The 19,632-nt window shown below is 36.9% G+C and overlaps 1 protein-coding gene across 2 annotated transcripts in view; it reads right to left on the reverse strand.

Moving 5' to 3' along the window:
- Window positions 1–11,785: 11,785 nt before the first annotated feature.
- The window catches only part of VPS13C (vacuolar protein sorting 13 homolog C), a 170,011-nt gene continuing 162,164 nt past the window's right edge, over window positions 11,786–19,632 (reverse strand). For both annotated transcript variants that reach the window (XM_088797257.1, XM_088797256.1), the window contains 3 exons: window positions 15,868–15,991; window positions 14,029–14,112; window positions 11,786–13,764 (listed from right to left, as the gene is read on the reverse strand). In XM_088797257.1, coding sequence (XP_088653383.1) covers window positions 13,663–13,764; window positions 14,029–14,112; window positions 15,868–15,991 — 310 coding nt within the window. In that variant the 3' untranslated portion in view covers window positions 11,786–13,662. The remainder of the gene's footprint in view (window positions 13,765–14,028; window positions 14,113–15,867; window positions 15,992–19,632) is intronic.

The following is a 19,632-nucleotide window of genomic DNA, read 5'->3' on the forward strand; positions in this document are numbered from 1 at the left end:
TTGTAAACCTGAAATGAATATAATATTGTATATTAACTATTTTAGTTTTTAAAAAGAAAAAATGATTTAGTATAAATATTCAACAGAAGGTTTTCATACAAAGATGCCTTTATGAAAGAATCGTGGTCCTACACAGTGTCTCCAATCCAAGTTGCACAAATAACAAATACACTTGGAACCTTGAAGACCAAAATCAAACTGTACACAAAACAGTGGTAAGTATTCCCAGGAAGAAACAACATCCAAATTTACCCAAAGTACACTTTTGAATAAAAGATTTGAAAACACAAATAGATGCTCCCTGCAAAAAACTCTGGCTGTTCTTTGGAGCACTTACTAAAACATTATAAGTAATGTAAAAAAATCACTTAAAATGATTAATTAATCTTAAACTTCACCTTTCCTAAAATTAAATGCCTCCCGTCTAAGGGCCTGGCTGCTTGGTCTGAAAGGAATTTAGTTAGCATTTATAAACTGTCAGTGTAAATATCTTTTCAAAAGACACATATGATTATTTTAATTCAAGAAGCCAATTCAGCATTTATAAAAGGTAACTGAATTCGTCAGCATGCCCATCCATTTTCTTTTTGCATTAATAAGACTGTACTTCATAATTTAATTCTGAGGTATACAATTCAAGTGTGTTTAGACTAGTAATAATCATGCACATATTAATATATAAGTTTACTTTATTGGGAGAGAATTAAAATAAGGAAACTTTATTCTCAAAATGTCAAGAGCAATGAAAATTCTGACGTTTCATTAGGCCTGATTGTTTCTTCCTTACCTTGGTGGCTCCCTAGGCCAAACGCCCAGATAAGCGGACTGGTTACTTCTGTGTCCCCAGCTAGCTCAGTGTTTGGCACATGGCAGATGCTCACTGATGTTTCTTTACTTGACCTGTGCTAACAACTTCAGGGTTGCAGATTTGATCCCTAGAAATGTTTCTAAATTTCACCAAGGACTAATGCAACTGCCATTGTTTAAAAATCTCTAAGCTCATGGCAACCAGGGCTTTTACTCATGGTTCAAACTACTCAACCCACTAATGGGCTAGAAGGGCTTTCAGAACCAGCCTGCTCAGTGGCCAGCCAGCAGACCGGCTCAGAGAGGTGTGGGCAGCCCTGAGATACCCCGCCCCCAAGCCTTCCCACTGCAAACTGGTGCTCCTCTTACGCCCCTGCACTGGGCCCTCAGGGGTTCTCATATCACAGAAGAACAGCATCTTCAAGACAAACAACAATCGCTCTTCTCTGTCCCCAATGGCTCACCAGCTGTCCCAGTCTCAGAGCAGTGCCGTCTAGACACACATAACCAGCAGCACGATGGGCCTTGCTTGATGCCAAGGTGGGTGAGTTGAGAGTCTTTCCTCCCCAGCAGCTGGGAACTAGGAAAGGAGGCAGATAAAAAAGGGGGGGATTGGGGAGAACAGAGGAGAATCAAACGTGGAATCAAATGCAGGTAGTGGGAGATTTGCCGGAGCCACTCCTAATCACACACTCCAATACGGCCTTGTGTTACATTGGCTCCCACTAGCTTTCCAGCCCCATGAAGATAAGAGCCACTCAGAGGGTACATGTACCGTGTTTCCTTATGCAAAGGCACTTCCTATATTTCTGTCTCAAGAAGGATAAAAGACATGGCAAGCTTCCTCAGAGAGCAAATGAGTGGAAGGTTATCTTTCTCTAGGAGGCCAGATTGTCCATGTTTATCTTTATTTTGACATAGATATTGAATGAAAAGCAAATGTTTCTAGAAGCAACAAGCTAACTGTCCCAAACCTAAACCCTGGTTTCTTAATTAATCAGATCAGCCCTAAGGGATGGTTGTTTCAAATATGTGGGTTCTGCTTTAGAAGAGGGGGATTTCCAAATGAAATGTTTAATTTATGGCTAGACCAACTATGCCACAAGGGCTGGGCTGCCATATGTAAACGCTAAATGAGTGCCCACAGAAGGTCAAAAGCTTTCTGAATCCGAACCAGATCCCACCAGACCATACTAGATCCAGAAACATTTTTGTACCCAGAAAACCCCACTAGCTTGGACTGCCAAAGTAATTCAAGCCAGACCTCTCCTCTATCAATGAAATAAAAGTTAGGTAGAGCTAATTAATGGTGTTAAGTACCACTTAAATTACCTTTCAAGCATTCTCAATTACCTTAGAAGCAGCAATTGACAATCATTTGGTATCTGAGATATGAATCAACTTTATCTAATTCATTAAAATGGCCCCCCAGAGCCCTGGCCAGACCATACATTGATAGCCTAGTTTAAGTTACTGAACCGTTTGTACCTGAAAGTAATAGAATTGACTTTCTTTAGAAATTCCCTTCTCCATAGTCTGACTTTGTGTCTTTTTACTATATTTTACAGCATGTCTATCTTCAAGGAAAAAAACTCCTGCTTTATATGTAGTAGTGTAAAAGCTGACTTCTTTTCAGTGTTCTCCTGGGCAGGCCCCTTCCTTCCTTGGGACTGAGTTTATAGCGCTGTAAAATGAGGGGCTTTATCTCCCAAGTTCATGGTTCCCTATTGTTGCAGCAGCCATCTGTCAGAATCAAACCCAGCCACTTTGCTGGGAGACCCTAAACTGTCAAAAGTTTCTAATGTCAAAATCACAATATGTCAAAAATCTCTTGGGCAAATCATTTCTCCAGAGGGGGAAAAATATCCATCTTCCTGTCTGAGATTCTGAGCCTAACTGCCAGTGTTTGGGGAGTGTGACTGACAGAGGCTAGGGGTGTCTTGCTTAATCAAAATGTTAATTTTTCCTTACCTTCTCCCCATTTTCATTGTAGCACCTCAAACTGCTTACCACTGGGCTTGGTATCCCAGAGTGCAGAAACTCTCAGGGTCAATTTCTCCAGGCTACCACTGCCCCTACCCATCTCACCCCTGCACACCCACCCCCCTGCCACCTGTCTCCTTCAAAGTCCAGAGAAGGGATATTAGCTGGCTTGGGAGACTGGGGAGGAAAAGTGGGGATCTAATTTCTCATTTTAAGACTGTCAATCAATGTTCCTTTTTAGTTCCACCCAAACATGGCCTTCTTTACTTTATTAGGCTTCTCAGTGTTCAACTATTCACTGCTTTTCGGCACACACACACTCACAGTCCCCCCACCACCACCACCACCACCACCAAACCCTCTAAGTGTCAGCTCTGTTCAGTTTGCTCAAGTGGATTACAATAAAATTCCTAGACATCTCTCATCTGCTGTCCTCCTCTTGGAGGACTGTGCCTTTTTTATTCCTTTGCTGTCATCTGGATGGGGTGTAGGGGAGACAGCACATACACACGTGGGTTCCATCTTGCTATGTCTAAGCAGACATCCCCAGGATGGCTCCACTGGGTATTTGATCCATCCCATCTCCCATTGATCCTCCCGGCCTTTTGTCAAGACCCAAAACTACTTCAGCATCCACTCTCTTCCTCTCACAGCCTCCACTCACACCAGGAGCCCCACTTACAGGTCATTCCTTTCTATAGAAAGTGTTGTGGGGCTCTGGTCTGAGAGACAGACCTTGCTACTTCTGGGCTCAGTTCAAGGCAATGGTGCCAGGGGTGGGGAGGTGGTGGGGTGGTGGGGTGGGGGAGTGTCCAACTCCTCCAGCTGTGCTAACACAGTTCTTCAGTCCAAATATTATCATGACCATGAGGCTATACTTTCCTTGTCCTCCCTTCTTTCCTTCCTTTTTCCCTTCCTTCCTTCCTTCCTTCCTTCCTTCCTTCCTTCCTTCCTTCCTTCCTTCCTTCCTTCCTTCCTTCCTTCTTTCCTCTTTCTCTCCCTCCCTCCTAAAATCAACCAGTGTGGAGAAATATCACAAAGCAATATTTAAAGAACAGAGTTTTTTGTGTGGAAAGAGTAAAACAATCTTTATGTGTGAAAAGGGCAAGACACAGTTTAGCTCCTGAGAAAGCCATCACGAAGAAAAGATTTGAGATATTGTTTCCAGTTTTGAAATTACTACATAGTAGAAAGGATGTGAATCTGGATATTTATCCAATTTTGAAATTGAATTCCAATTTTGAAATTGAATTCTTGTCCTTGCTAATTGATAAAGTCCAGATTATTTTATTGAATGAACTAAAGATGTATTTGGTAGGAACTCTCCTTTCTCCCTCATCTTGTCCCTCCTCCAGGTTGTAGGCAAGGGCATTCAGTCCTGCTCAGCGAGGGCCGGCCTTGCTGGAGGACATGGCATCAGGTTTAGAGTGTGTGGCTTTCCCAATTTTATGTTCAGGTCAAGTTGGGCAGGTTGTGTGAGTTATGGGAAAAGAGTTCTCATAAATCTTTCTGGAGGTCTCATGTACAACACAGGCTAAAATCAAGGTGTCCTGCCTTCTTTTCTGGAAACTCCGGGGGAGAATCAGTTGTTGGCATAATTCAGCTCCTGAAATTTTTCTTGATTGAGGTGACATTTGTATTAACAGACCATTAACCAATTTAAAGTACACAATTCGGTGGCATTTAGTGCATTCACAATGTTGTGCAACCACAATCTCTCTCTAGTTTCATAACTTTTGTGTCCACCCAGAACAGTCCCATACCCGGCAAGTAATCACTCCCCATCTCCCCCTTCCCCAACCCCTAGCAACCACTAATCTGCTTGTTTCTATGGATCTGCTTATTCCAGATATTTAATATAAAAGGAATCATACAAAAGGTGACCTTTTTTGTCTGGCTTCTTTCACTTACTGTAATAATGCTTTTGAGTTTCATCCATCTTGTAGCATGTATCAGTACTTCATTCCTTTTCACGGCTGAACAATATTCCATTGTATGTGTATATCACAGTTGTATCCATCCATCCCTTGATAGACATGTGGGTTGTTTCCACTTTGGGCTATTATGAGTAAAGCTGCTGTGCTTGACTGAAATTTAATGTCACCGTTGAGGATAAATGAACTAGAATATGTAAATCAGTTACAACAGTGCCTGGAACTTACATAGTGAAAGTCATATGTTTTATTATACTTATTATTCTTATCATTATATTACATATTCCCATATATAAATGGGTCTGTTGTTAGTCTAATTTGTTTCATTTATCTACCTGTCTATTTCTCTGAAAATAGCACATTGTTTTAATTACTACAATTTTTTTGCAGTAAGCTTTAAAATCTGAAAAAACAAAACATGCCCTCCACTTGATCTTATTCCTCAAACTGATTTGATAATTCTTGGCCTTTCACTCTTCCATGCTAATTTTTGAAACAGCTTTCAAGTTCCACAAAAAAAGAAATAATAATAGTAACAGAATTAGAATTACATTGAATTTATAGATGAGTTTGAATGTGGTTACTCTTTAATGCGTCTCACCATTCATGAACACTGTGTAACTTTCTATCAAAAAAAAAATTAATTTTGTTTCAACAAGATTTTGTAATTTTCTCCATAAATGTCTTGCAAAATTTTGATAAACTTCTTATGTACATTTTGCTATTTAAAGTGATATTTTCAAGTTTACTGATTTCTTTGTTCCCATTGCTTCTTGTATTTTGTTCCTTTTTTCTGAGTTAAACATCCTGTTTCCTAAAGGTCATCCTTTAGTAATTTTTAAAGAAAGGATCTGATTAAAGACAACTAGTCAAACAATGGTCTTCTCTCAACAATTTGTAGATACCCCATTGTCTCCCAAGTGCTATTCTTGTTAAGAATTCTGCTGTCAGTCTAATAGTTGATCTCTTGTCAGTAATCTGTTTTTTCAGTTTTTTGCTCTTTGTGTTTGCACTGCTATAGTTTCAATCACTGTATGTTAGGTTTGGATTTATTTTTATTTATCCTGCTCTGGGCTCACTTTCATAAATCCTGGAACACATCAACCATTTCTCTATTCTCTTCTTCTAGGTTTTAGATTAGAAGTATGTCGGATAGTCTCATTCTATCTCCTATGTTGCTTCCCTTTTATATTTTCCATCTCTTCTATCTCTTCTGCATTCCAGGAAATGTATTGAGGCAGTTCTATTTTCCAGTTCACCAATTCTTACTTCAGCTATGTTTAATTTACTATTGTGGCTGTCCATTTACTTTTCAATATTTTTCACTTCTAAAAGATCTGTTTGGTTCTTATTCAAAAGTGCCTCTTTTTTTTTTTTGTAATACTATCTTGTTTTTAACCCTTCTTTTCAAGTATATCTATTTAATATTTTTATTGGGGATTTCTTTTCCTAATTTGTTGGCAATCTAACCTGGCAGTGACCTACCTTTTTCTGATTTGGTGAATTAACCCACATAGTTAACATTTGCAATCCTTTATCCAATGCAAGGACTCCACAACAAAACTTCAGATGACAGGGCTGGCCAGTAGCAGGGTCATCTGAGAGAGGCTGATTGTCTTAGTCCATTTCAGCAGCTATAACAAAAACACCATAAACTGGGTGGACTTTAAGCAACAAACATTCACCTCTCATAGTTCTGGAGTCTGGGCAGTCCAAGATCAAGGTGCTGGCAAATTTGGTGTCTGGTGAGAGCCTGCTTCTTTATAGGCAAAATGGCACCTTCTCGCTGTGTCCTCAAATGGTGGAAAGAGGCGAGGGATATTTACTATAAAAGGAATCATACAAAATGGGACTTTCGGAGTCTGTTTTATAAAGGCACTAATCTCATTCACAAGGGCCCCATCCTCATAACCTAATTGTCTCCCCAAGGCTCTGTCTCCTAATACCATCACCTTGGGGGTTACAACTTCAACATATAAGTTTGAGGGGGAGACATAAGCATTCAGTTCATTGTAGTATCTTATTAAGAGCCTTGGATGGCCTAGTGTGAGCTATGACTGCCTGGATCACACAGCGTGGGTCCTCAGACAACTAAAAGGCACTGCCGAGGGTGTGCCTCTCAGAAAGAAGAGCAGGATTCCATTTTCACAGCAAGAGCCTGGCTCCAAACTTGGCCATTCCTCTTCACAAGTTGTGTGGGGGCTCTCTTGGCACTCAGTTACCTGCACCCTCCACATCCAGCCCATTCTCATGTGCAAGGACTAGCAGCAATATCTCACGTTTCCTCCTCTTTTTTTTTTCAAGCTTTGTGGGGTTTCTCTTTAAACTCATTATTTAAAATATGTATTTAATGTTTATGGGGATGTTGTGAGAAAGGGAATAAAAATTTCAAGTAACACATCTCACACTTCAAAATAACAATTATAAGACTCATCATTTTATCAATATCTGTAATATCCGTAGGAATCACAAAAAGGTAGATCTGGTCCAAAGGTCTTATTTTCAAATGAAGAAACTTAGGCTGAGAGGTAAAGGAATTTTTTTTCCGGGTCTTTTGATTTTTTTAATTTATAGTACCACACAAATTCACTCTTTTAGTAAAAGTGATAAAAGGGAAAACTCAATATTCTTGTATGAGTAAAAGTTACAAGATTAGTAAGATTAATTACAAGATTAATAGTGGGGGAAAGTAATACAAAATGGGATATTTTTATATAAATAATTACTTTGCTAAGTTGGGATACTTATTACTATTAGAAGATTAGTGGAATGTATGGAATTGTCCAAGTACCACTCTGCCTTCGTTGGTTTCTCTAACATTCAGATCAGTGTTTTATATCTGAGAGGGACAAGGGTAAATCATTGTATTTAGGGGAAAGCCAATGAGATTGTGGGGTGATCTGAAGCTATGCCTAATCAGGGATAATTTAGGTAGAAAAAAGGTGAGAATTTGAAGACGTACATGCTTTACTGAATGAATGGCAGGACGTGAGGCCAGCCTTCAATTCTGTTACGCAGGGCTCCTACATGTAGGCTTCCACACAGAGTCATTCTTATTCTGATGGCCCCAAGGAGTTTAGACGGAGCTCAACTGATAGCCACAGGAAAACAGATTTGTGCTGAATGTAAGGACCTTCCAACCATGGGCTATTATAATTCTATGAACTTAAGTACAATTCAAAGAAAGGCCCCCAAGTGAATTATTTTCTCTCCAAAATAAGTTATATTAAAATTAATCCACTTGATATAAAATAAGCATTATTAGTGCTTCTAAAGGAGTTGCATTATAATTCAACATTAATTGATTGAGTCATTAATTTTTAGTAGAATGGACAATGTGTTCCTATTCAACAGTATGAGTCATGGGTAATAAGTCTTTATGGCCCTTATAAAGGAGTGTTTTCAATAGTATCCATTCACCATCTGGATTATAGTAATAGTCATGCAAGATTTCCACTCTGTTCATTTGGAGTCAACTCAAAAGAAGCATCTTCTAGGTCTCTAAACTTTAGCCCTAGGAATCTTTTATATGGGCAATTGTTTCCTGCAATATATTTGTGGTCAGTAATTTGAGATATGTTAAAAAGTCACATAGACATTTCAGCTATTCCAAAATCTCTCAGAAGTGTGACTCCCTTTATCTTGATTTTAAGAAAAAAACAAATCTACCAGTTCAATAACCCAGTTACTGAGAGTCAAGTGACTGCAGAGTCCAGGAAATCTTTTTTGAAAAAGTTAGGAACTCTGTTAATCCTCTAATTCATGCTACCACCACCATCACCACCACCACCCTTTTTCTTTTTTTAATATATTTGTAAATGTGACTCACCGTGAATTGAATGAAGTAGGGAAGATTTGATCGGAAGTGTCAAAGTAGGTTAAGAATGTCTAACAGCACTCCAGAGGGAAGAGAAACGTGCCCTGTTCAAGTGTGGCTTCTTAATTTAAACCATTAAAAAGTGTTTGCTGAACTAATTTGCCGCAGCATTCTCTGGTGAAGCTAATATATTACAGCTTCCATTCAAATCACAATCTTTGAACACCTGCTCATTTGTTACATTATTACTCTATAATACCATGTACTGTGCTTAAAAATACCATTTCTTCCAGGTGAGTCCCTCCCTATCTAGTGGTGAACTCTCTAATAGTTTGATTAGGGTAGAACACCATGCATTTGATTCTTCTGTTGTGGCTGCGCATTAGAAACAGAGGCAAGTTTAATGTCCTATCTCCAAAGTTTTTATTTCCTAATTTTTACACCTCAAAAGCTATGTTTGCTAGCAAACTGCCACAGTAATATTAGACCGTATGTAAAGACTCTCTAGGGAAAAAAATTTTTTTACACAAAGGGCCAGTTATCAAGTGTTCCTATGGGAAATGCTTGAGTCACTGTTAGGTCTAGAACATAGATAAGGAGGAAAAACGTAAGTAATTTTGGGGTAAAGGCATAAGGTTCTAAAAAAAAAAAAAATCCAAGAAGCCAACATTGGCCATATTCATTCAAATTTGACAGAAGTATCCTTGCTTCCAGGAAGGAAGAAGAGGTGGAGATGAGAGGGAGGCTGGTAGATGTTGGATTATTTCAGCTCCTATCTCACCATAGGATCTTGGGTAAATCATTTAGTGTCTTGTTTCTGTCCCATCTGTAAGATTAATTATAACATAGAGGTTGATGAACTTTTTCTGTAAAGGGTCTGAAAGTAAATATTTTAAGTTTTGCCGGCCATATTGTCTCTGAAACAACTACCCAACTCTGCCATTGTATTGTGGGAATAGCCATGGCCAATGCAAATCAATGTGTTTTGTGTTCCAATAAAACTTTATTTACAAGAACAGATTATTTGGCCCATGGGCTGTAATTTGCCATTCACTTGTATAGTATCTACTTAATAAAGATAATATTTAAAGTACCATAAAGATATAAAAAATGATGTATAAAAGCAGCTTAAATGAAAATGACAAAAGGGAAAGTTGCTTGTCTGAGAGAAAAACTGGTATTTAAGTTTTCTACAAGACCAATAAAACTCAAAGACCAATATCTGAAATCTATTTTTGATGAAAATTACTTATCATAGAATTTAAATCACAACTGGGAGAATTTACGCTTTATGGTCAATCTCTGGGGAAGTCCCTTGGTTGTTCTTCAAGTTAAAAAGAGTATTAGAGAACTAAATCTTCTTTGTAAAGTGTCCACTATTATTTTAATGGATACTATCAATCTGGAGGACCACGTTCACTTATTTCATTACAATTCTAATTATTTCCACACTAGAGGTCAATTGTAAAAACGTTTCACCTATGAGGTATTTACTTAATTAATATATGGGGGGGGGGGGTAAAAATCATGACCATGTACTTCTGTTTATTTTTTCCTCTAGTTTTCATAAATCTTTATGATGCTCTATCCTATGACAACATTTCAGTCTCCTATACGTCGACATCAATTACTTTGAACTCTGTCAAAATAATTGGCCAGCATACTGTAAAATGGAACATCAGCATGGTCTGAAGAGGGAAGAAAATTCTGTCCCTCATTGTTTCTCCTATAGTTTATTTTTCTAAAATTTGGGAAGCAACTTTAACTGATAATTTTGAAGGTACACAGATCTACAATCTCTTACCTGAAACCCTTGAGGCCAGATGTGTTTCAGAATACAGAACCTTTCAAATTTTAGAAGAGCAGTAGGTTTCATATGTCACATAGTGTGTACACCTCCAATGAAGCCGCAGCAGCACCCCAGAATCAAATGTATTAATTTTCCTATAGTCAAACTCATTTACACCAAGTAAAGACCACGAAAAGCCTCACGTCAGTTCAGTTCAGAATTTACTATCATATGTCTTTTGCTTCAAACTTATAAAAAGCCTTTTGGTTTTCAGAGCTATTTGAATTTTGGTAAGGGACTGTGAGTCTGTACTGTGTAAAAACAGTACAAACAGCCTTTCTGAAGGTTTTTTCAGTTCAAAGAGACCCACAATGTTGAGTACTTGAATGATATAGCCTTGTAACTGAAGAATATTTTCAAGCATGTACTCAAGAATAAACCTAAATTCTTACACTATAGGCACAATTATCAAGAGAAATGTGCTCCCTCTGCCCCAAGAAGTTTCCATTTCTTTTCAGAGGCAACACACATTGCATAGAACCCACTTTCATCAGTATGGTTGGGCACTCTGGCTCAACCAAAAGGGTTTGTCCCCCAAGGATTGATGATTCTGATATGAATAATCTCCTATCCTTTAAGAATCTTTGGTTTCCTCCCCAATAAAAAAATGGTTCTTCTAGCTCTGGCTGTAATTGCAACTCTGTATTTTAACTGCCATTGATATTTGTAGCTCTTCAAGAGCATTAATTTTCAGTCCTTGCTGTACTTTAGAAACACAAATAGAGCACTGTGAAAAATACAGATACAGGCAGCATCAGATCAATACACTTAGAGGTCCAAAGCAGCAAATAGATGATAGTGTCCTTCCTCATACATAATTCAAAACAAAAACAATACTAAATCATGAAGTACATGTAAGGGAATCTATTCACTGACCTCCTAGTAGGAGGTGGGGGTTGAGACAAAAAAAAAGCAAGTGACAGATAAATTGGGTAGAAGCCTTCCAGACTGCTATGCAGTCTAAGACTTCTGCAAGGCTACTGAAGAGTCTTCAAGCCAAAGTCAGCTGTCAGAGAGAGCTCTGTGTCTCCCAGGAATGGAGCTGCCCTAGTATCCTTGCCATTCTCAGACAGTGGCTGATAGAAACCATAAAAGGCATGTCCTCAATGCAAATCCAGCTATGATTTCAAAAGTGTGGCAGCTGGGCCCTTGGTCAAATACATTCTCTGTATTGTTCCTGTACTGAAGATCTGTGCCACAGATCTCCAATGTGACAAAGGGGCTCAGTACCCCCAGAAATCCTTTCCCTGACTATCATCTTATAAAGCCCCCCATAACTACTAATCTAACTTCTCACTATTATAGGATTGGAAGAGGAGAAGGGAAAGACATAAAAAGTAAAAGCAAATGTTATTTGAATATTTAACACAAACCCACAAAGTTTTCACACCTGTAAACAATGTACCAAATGTTTTATTTCTCTCAGTAGTTCATATGCAAGGAATTAACTCTCAAAGCATTTTGAAAACACGAAAGACATTATGATACTTTACCAATGAATTATTTCTGTCCCCGAGGATTAAATCCAATTAAAGTTATAAATGTTTGAAAATTTACTTTTCAAACAACTTAAGATGATGAATTTACAGGTCTCTATAAATTTTTCTTAGTTCAATGTTTTATACATGCCATCAGTACAATATAATTTCTTAAATATTTAGGACACTGTCAATAGCTATGATTCATATGAAAAATATACTTAGATACCTCAAATTCCTGATTGACTCAGTTTTAAAGACACAAAATACTAGCATACTTGCTATGAAAGTCTGTTTGTAATGTTCCTTTTAATAAGCTGCAATTAACCTGATTAAAAATATTCTGTTTAAACCTAGAAGTTTTACATATGATAGTTTTCTTCACAGAAAAAATAATGATGTTGAAAAGGCAGAGACCACTATGCTCGATCAGAGATCAAATATTTAGGAGATTAGTTATTATATCCTCTTTTTTTGGCGTCTGCAAGCAAATAATAACTAGGAAAAACTTTTAAAGCAGTAAAGCAAATCTTAAAAAACATGAGTAAAGACAGTAGAAGTATTACCACACGTCAACAAAAACAGAGCAAACCAAGTGAGCCCACATCTTCATTTCATCATTAATTCAGGGATTTGAAATAAATGCCATGTTAAAAACCATGAGCAAATTTAAAGGTTCATCCAAGGAAATTTAGTACTTTTGAAAATTAAAAAAAAAGTTTTAGTAGGTAGTATATCTCTAATTCAGCATAAGCGAAATCAAGAAAGTACAAAAATAATATTGTACTGAACTGATTATCACAGGCCTGCTCCTTCAAACAATACCACACCAATTATATTCCACAATGTTGGTATATACGCCTTATTTTACTTATATATATGAAGCAACTAGAGATTTTTTTATTCTTCCTAATTAAATGTTTAAAATACATTTTCAGCTAAGCATTACAATTAAGTGTTAATTTATCATGCCCTTAAAAATCTTTCAACTTAATAAAAAACAATTACTGAAAATATAAAAATATTAAATTTTTCATATTTCTAAGTCTTGAAAACTTAAAGTGCAATATTTTATACCATATATAATTGTGCTATATAAATTCATCCTGAAAGAGCATGTAAATAATTTCCAAAACTTTGTGCATGTTACATTATAGAGAACAGCGCATTGATATTTTAAGGTTTCATTTTCCGTATTTTTACATTATAGTGCAAGCAAGAAAAATAAGCACCAAAGTAAAACATGTTTTTATTAGGAGAAATATGTTTTCAGGAAAAGAAAATAGGAAATGTCATCTCTCCCTTTAGTGGCTTTTCTTCAGTAAATTACCTAGTTTACCAAAAATGTTACTCTCTGTTCAGTTATTGAACAAATTACCCTTAAACAAACTATCCAATATTTGTTCAAAGGTTTGTCCAAAACCTCTCAAACAATATTACTCTTTCTAAGCTCCTTTCTTATTCTTCAGTAAGGACTTTAATTAAAAACAAGCCTATACCCCTTCGCTTCACAATTTTAACATTAATGAAAATGTCACTCTGAGTTTAAAATGATATTTCTTTGAGGGTTTGATCCATACAGGTGGCAGTGTAGAGTGGATCACTTACACATGGTTACAAAATTAGAGTCAAAACTAAAGGGGGAAAAAATGGAAAACCCAATATAAGCTATTCTAGACAAAAGTTCTAAAACTAAAGATTGCTTGAAAAAGTCTCTTTAGTAAGATAAAGACTGATTTACAGACAAGACTGCTGACTGGGTTTTCTCCCAGTAGCAGCCCCCTAGATCTGTGATTAAAATGGTATTTGGGGCCTGAGAAGTTTCAGTGATGATTGCTTCATCAGTTTTTGCTGGTGTCTCATCGACTGTGCGTCCTCAATGGCATGACATGCTCTCTGTAAAATAAAATGTTTATTATAAATGGTAAAGAGAAGTACAGGCTAATTTGGTGGAGGAAAAAGGTACAATATCAAGAGTTGGAGCTTTCGACACAGTTCCAATAGCTAAGAACAAGAATACACAGTCCATACATGCAATGCAAAATGACACTCCTCTGATCTACTAAGCACACAGTATATTATTTTGTTAATTATAACAGATTTTTTAAAAATCTTTCAGCTAAAAAACTGAGGGGACATTCTTTAAAATAAGTTGTTTACCTCTGCTGTGGTGGGATCCTGCAGGTAAATTTTCCGGACATAGGTTTGATTGGCACTGTTTTTTGTGTGGAACAGACCCTGATCCTATTTCAAAAGAAACAATGACAAAGAAATTATTCTGGGGAAGAAAAAAAAACACATCATCTTTAACTGGATGTTTAAATGTCAACTCTCTTTTATAACCAACCCGTAGACTAACCAAATACACATAGTCAGGTATGATAAGAAATAAATCATTTTAGTACAAGAACAGTGGTTCTGTACGTGAGTTGTTAGAATTTATGAAACTTGATGAATATACATCTATTTGTATAAAATAATGGCTTTTTGCAGGCTACGATAAATAGCCTACAGAAACACCACTTGATAACTCATCACATCTGACAAATCAAAACACCCTTCATTCAGTTCCCTGGCTGATAAAATTCTTACATAATGTAAACTACATTGAGTCAATTTTCACCACTAATGTGAAAGAAAAGTGATAACTGAGGAAACTATAATATATATGCATAGTGACACAGTCTTTCCTAGCTTGAAAACTATGTTTTATATACTAAGGCATTCTTAAAAATTTTGACACTCTCAAAGAGGTAAGGCTGAAATACAAAATGAAAATACAAAGAGGTAAGGTTGAAATACAAAATGGAATAGTTTTATTTATAAACTTCTATGAAAAGAAAACAAACTAAAAAATAACAGTACTTGCATTTCTAATTATTAAAATTTATGACAAATGTTTTTCAGATAGTTTTAGTAATAGAGATAACTATTTAGTAATAGAGATTATTATTTAGGAAAAAATATACTATAGAAATTATCAGTTTTAGAATGACAAATTTTTAGTTTTTTTAAAGAGGTAAAAATAAATTTATAATATACATATATATAATAAAAATTATATATTTCAAATTAAAGTGAGTCTGAGAACTAAGCAAAAGATGGGGTATCATTTTTTTTGCTAATTAACTGCTATGTAATTAAAAGTTGTGCCTTCCACTGAGCTCCCGGATGGCTCAGTTGGTTGGAGTGCATCCTCTCAACCACAAAGTTGCCGGTTCGACACTCTGCAAGGAATGGTGGGCTGTGCCCCCTACAACTAGCAACGGCAACTGGACCTGGAGCTGAGCTGCACCCTCCATAACTAAGACTGAAAGGACAACAACTTGAAGCTGAATGGCACCCTCCACAACTAAGATTGAAAGGACAACAACTTGACTTGGAAAATAGTCCTGGAAGTACACACTGTTCCCCAATAAAGTCCTGTTCCCCTCCCCCAATAAAATCTTAAAAAAAAAAAAAAAAAAAGTTTTGTCTTAGAAAATAGCAGGGAGGAAAGACATGAAAGTATTATTATATACTTATATTGTATTAGCATTCTGTAAATGCCAAATATTATAAAACATGAGTGTTTTAGACAATATCTATAATAATCTCCTAAAAGCCTTAAAAGGGGAATCTTTCCAGAAGTATTTTTTAACTTCACATGGATACTTATTTTGCTATCATTAATTTAACACAGATAACACTTATCTGTGTTATAGCACAGATAAGTTAAAAAACCCTTCTATTTACTAATGCTTTATTCTGCTAAAAACGAAGTATCAGCATCCTAATTCTTTCAATGATAGAACCGACATTTCACTCAATGCAATCAAGGATGGTCAGAAAATACAGTACAATACCCAAATAAATTGATTACATCTTTCCTTACATTTCAGTAAATAGTAACAATCCTTCAAATGTTTTGTGTCGTTAACTGTAAAACAGAGTCAAAAAGCACTGGTTTCTACTCATTTAACAAATTCTTGGCTCAAAGACTGAGTCGTGTTTTCTTACCTTAACTGAAATGTTTAGCAGATTTCCACTGACACTAGGAGGAAATACAAAATCTTCAAAAGGACACTGCCAGTCTATGGACGTAAGGTTGAGGATTTCAACTTCCTTTATACACAACACTCGCCTAGTTTGCAAAAGGAAACAAACATATACAGGTAGTGATAAAGACAGTTACTAATTACCTCCAATATTTTGCTCTGCTGGATGGCAGAGGTAGTATTCGCTCACTAAACAATATAACCTGGCATTAAGAATAGTATGTTTCACATAAAAAAAAAAAATGTCTAGATAACTATCAAATCAAAAGCAAATATGGCATCTATCAATTAACAAAGCAGACTTTCAAAAATTCACTTCTGCCAATCTTGCAAAATTCACAAGTGTCATTCTTTTTTGAAAATGAACAAAACGCTGAAATCATCTTTGAAACGCATAGAAACAGGATGTACTCTCATCTGGGAAGCAGGAAAGGCAGAAGCTCCTGAAAAATGTCTTACTTGGAATATTAATTGCTCTTTACTGTCAATCATTTATGCCTTCCAGTCATAAAAGAATATGCAGGAAATGTCACAGACCTCAAATGTCAGCCAAGATTCACACTAGGCCTACTAAATATCAGGTTTGAACACTTTAACACTAATGTACTATATCACAGAGTAAGTATCTATTTTACTCACTAGCAATAAAAAAATAACAGAATCCTTAAAAGGTATCCACATTGATTTCCCAGTGTGTGATTCAGATTAATTACTGATGTATCTATACTTGACTCTAAAGTTTCTCTAACAGAAAGCAAAACTAGGAAAGTAGAAGAACTGTTAATTCTACAGATCTCTAGGGTGTTGGAGAAAACAAAGAAGATAGGGTTTCTGCTTGAGAAGTACTCAGAGACTAGGAGGGGAAAGAAACATGTAAATAAATAAATGTTATAGCACAGATAAGTTCAACAGCAGAGTGTGTAGAAAAAATTTTAGAGCACAGGAGGGACTGATTGTGTTGGTTAAGTAGGTGGCATAAGAGCTGATTCTTGAAAGGAAGTTCTCTAGATGGGAAAGGGAAACGATAGTCCAGACAAAGGGAACCGTGCATTGGCATATATAGGGGTACAAAGGGAAGATTTATTTGAGGAAAGTCGAAGTCTACAGATGGAGTACCAGATATATACAGAGGTGAGAAAATAGTTGAGTGCCAGATCTTGAATTTCTTTTTTTTTCTTTTTTTGCCATTTTAAGAAATTTTGACTGTAACCTACAGGCAATGGGAAATGACATAATAAAGTTTCTTATTTTAGAGTCATGGCTGTAGCCGTCATGGAAAAGAGGTGGAGAAAATAATCAAGGTAGGAAGTTATTTGAATAGTCTAATCAGGAAACAGTGAGAGCCTCAGTTAAAGGCAGTGGCTGTGGAAAGGAAAAAAGAGCTAGATTCCAGATGTTTAGAAGGTAGAGTTAAATGAACTTGGTGACCACTGGAGTGGGGGGACCAAAATAGACCCGTGGCACTGTGTTTCTCAGCAGAGGTGCTACTGAAATTTGGGGCTTGTTTGGGACAGTGTTGTGCACTGTAGGAAGCTCAGCATCCCTGACCCCAGCCTAATAAGTGCCCTCCAATCATTCTGACAACCTTCAAAACGCCTACACATTGCAAACAGTCTGTAGGAACTGGGTTCCACTCCCTCCACCTCCTGCGTCAGTACAGAATCAGATGCTAGAGCTAAGAGTTAAAGATATCTATTACAAATCACTGTGTTAAATGCAAGTTGCCATTCCAATTGTCGTAAAACTCTCCCCTCTCTTGACCACACCAAATACTATTGTTCTTCTACCACCTTAAATCTCCTTCATTTTCTTCCTCCGTATTTACCAGAGCTCAAATCTTAGTCGTCTTCTATTGGACACACTCTACAAGATGTCAACTCCAAATCTTTATCCAAACACCAATGGTCTATCTATATCTGTCTCTCTGACTACCGAGGTATCTCTACTTTGATAACTCAAAGCTACATCGGTCAGTCAATTCAAAACCAAAACCAAAAAAATTGTCACCTTTTCCGTCAAATTAGTGTAATTGGTAATACCACCCCACCTTGGTATACAAGCCAAAAACTAGAAAGTTATCTTATTCCTGTCTCTTCCACATTCAATCAGTCACCAAGCCTGGTCTCTTAAGTTGCCCCCTTCTCTCTATCCTCATTCTTTTAGTTTTGGCCCTCACCACTTCCTATCAGCATAATAGCCACAGTCTCTGTGGTAGCAGAATTCTAAGGTGGCTCCCAAGATTCTTCATCCCCTGGCATATGGCTCTGCGTAATCCCCAGGAGTATGAATATGACAGATTTCACCCCGCGATTTGGCTTTGTTATAAGGCGCAGGTGACTTTAAGAAAAAAATTTATCTGGTGGGCCAGACCCTTTAAATCTTGGTTAGAGACAGAGAAGTCAGAGATTCAGAGTGCTGTTGCTGATTAGAAGATGGAGAGAGCCACATGACAAGGAATGCAGATAGGCTCTAGGAGCTGAGGGCAACTCCCAGGCTGACAGAGATCGAGGAAACAGGGATCTTGGTCCTTCAGCTGTAAAGAACTGAATTACGCCAACAGTATTACATGAGCTTGGAAGAGGTTTCTTCCCAAGAGTTTCCAGAAAAAAAGCTAACAGCTTGATTTCAGCTTTGTGAAACTCTGAGCAGAGAATCCAGCCATGTTGTACCCAACTCCAGATGTGCAAAAACTCTGAGACAATAAATCTGTGTTGCTTAAAAAAGCTGCTAATTTTATGGTAATTTGTTGTGCAGCATTAGAACACCAAGATAATCTCCTACTGGCCTCCTTGCCTCCATTCTGATCCTCCTCCAACCATCATCCAAACTACTGCCAGAGATCTTTCTAAACTACAAACTTCATCACATTACTCCTTGTTTACAAGCCTATGTTGAGCCCTAACCCACAATGTGATGGTGTCTGGAGCTGGGGCCTGGGAGGTGATTAGGTCATGAGGATAGAGCCCTCATGAATGGATTTAGTGTTCTTATAAAAAGGCCTGAGAAAGCTCCATTGCACCTTTTTCCATGTGTGGACACAGGAAGAAGAACCATCAATGAATCAGGAAGTGGGCCCTCACCAGACACAACCTGCAGAACTTTGACCTTGGATTTCCCAGCTTCCAGAACTGTGAGAAATAAGTTTGTTGTTTACGCCACCTGTCTATGGTATTTTTGGAATAGCAGCCCAAACAGACTAAGGCAGATGGTTAAAAAAAAAAAAAAAAAAAAAAGTCTGCTCCGAGAACAATTTCCTAATGAAGATTACTAAAATAAAATATTAGGTAGGCGTTAGGACTAACTAGTAGAGCTGCAGTCTAATAAATTTAGGTCATGAGAACTCGTATTTTGTTTCTAATAACTGATAAGAAAAAAACACTGAGACTAAATTTTGGATGAATTTCAATACGGAAAAATTAAAAGCCCTATATATTAAAAAAACTCAGTAAATAATCATTAAAATGTTAATAATACATTTAGTAAAAAGAGCTAACATCATTAATTTATATAATGCTCTTTCAATTCAGTAGGAAAAAGGCTAACAATTAAAAATGAACATATGATGAACAAGCAAGTCACAGAATAGAAAACATAAGTGAATGATGAATATATTAAAATGTTCATACTCATTAGCAATCAAGTAAATGCTAATTAAAACGAAACAACTATTTTCTATCCATTAAGTTTACAAAAACAAAAACGGTTAAATGAGTACACCCAGTCTTAG

This window comes from Rhinolophus sinicus, chromosome 3 (assembly GCF_057876585.1).
Source record: "Rhinolophus sinicus isolate RSI-liver-muscle chromosome 3, RSI-T2T, whole genome shotgun sequence".
In the NCBI taxonomy this organism is placed as follows: domain Eukaryota; kingdom Metazoa; phylum Chordata; class Mammalia; order Chiroptera; family Rhinolophidae; genus Rhinolophus; species Rhinolophus sinicus.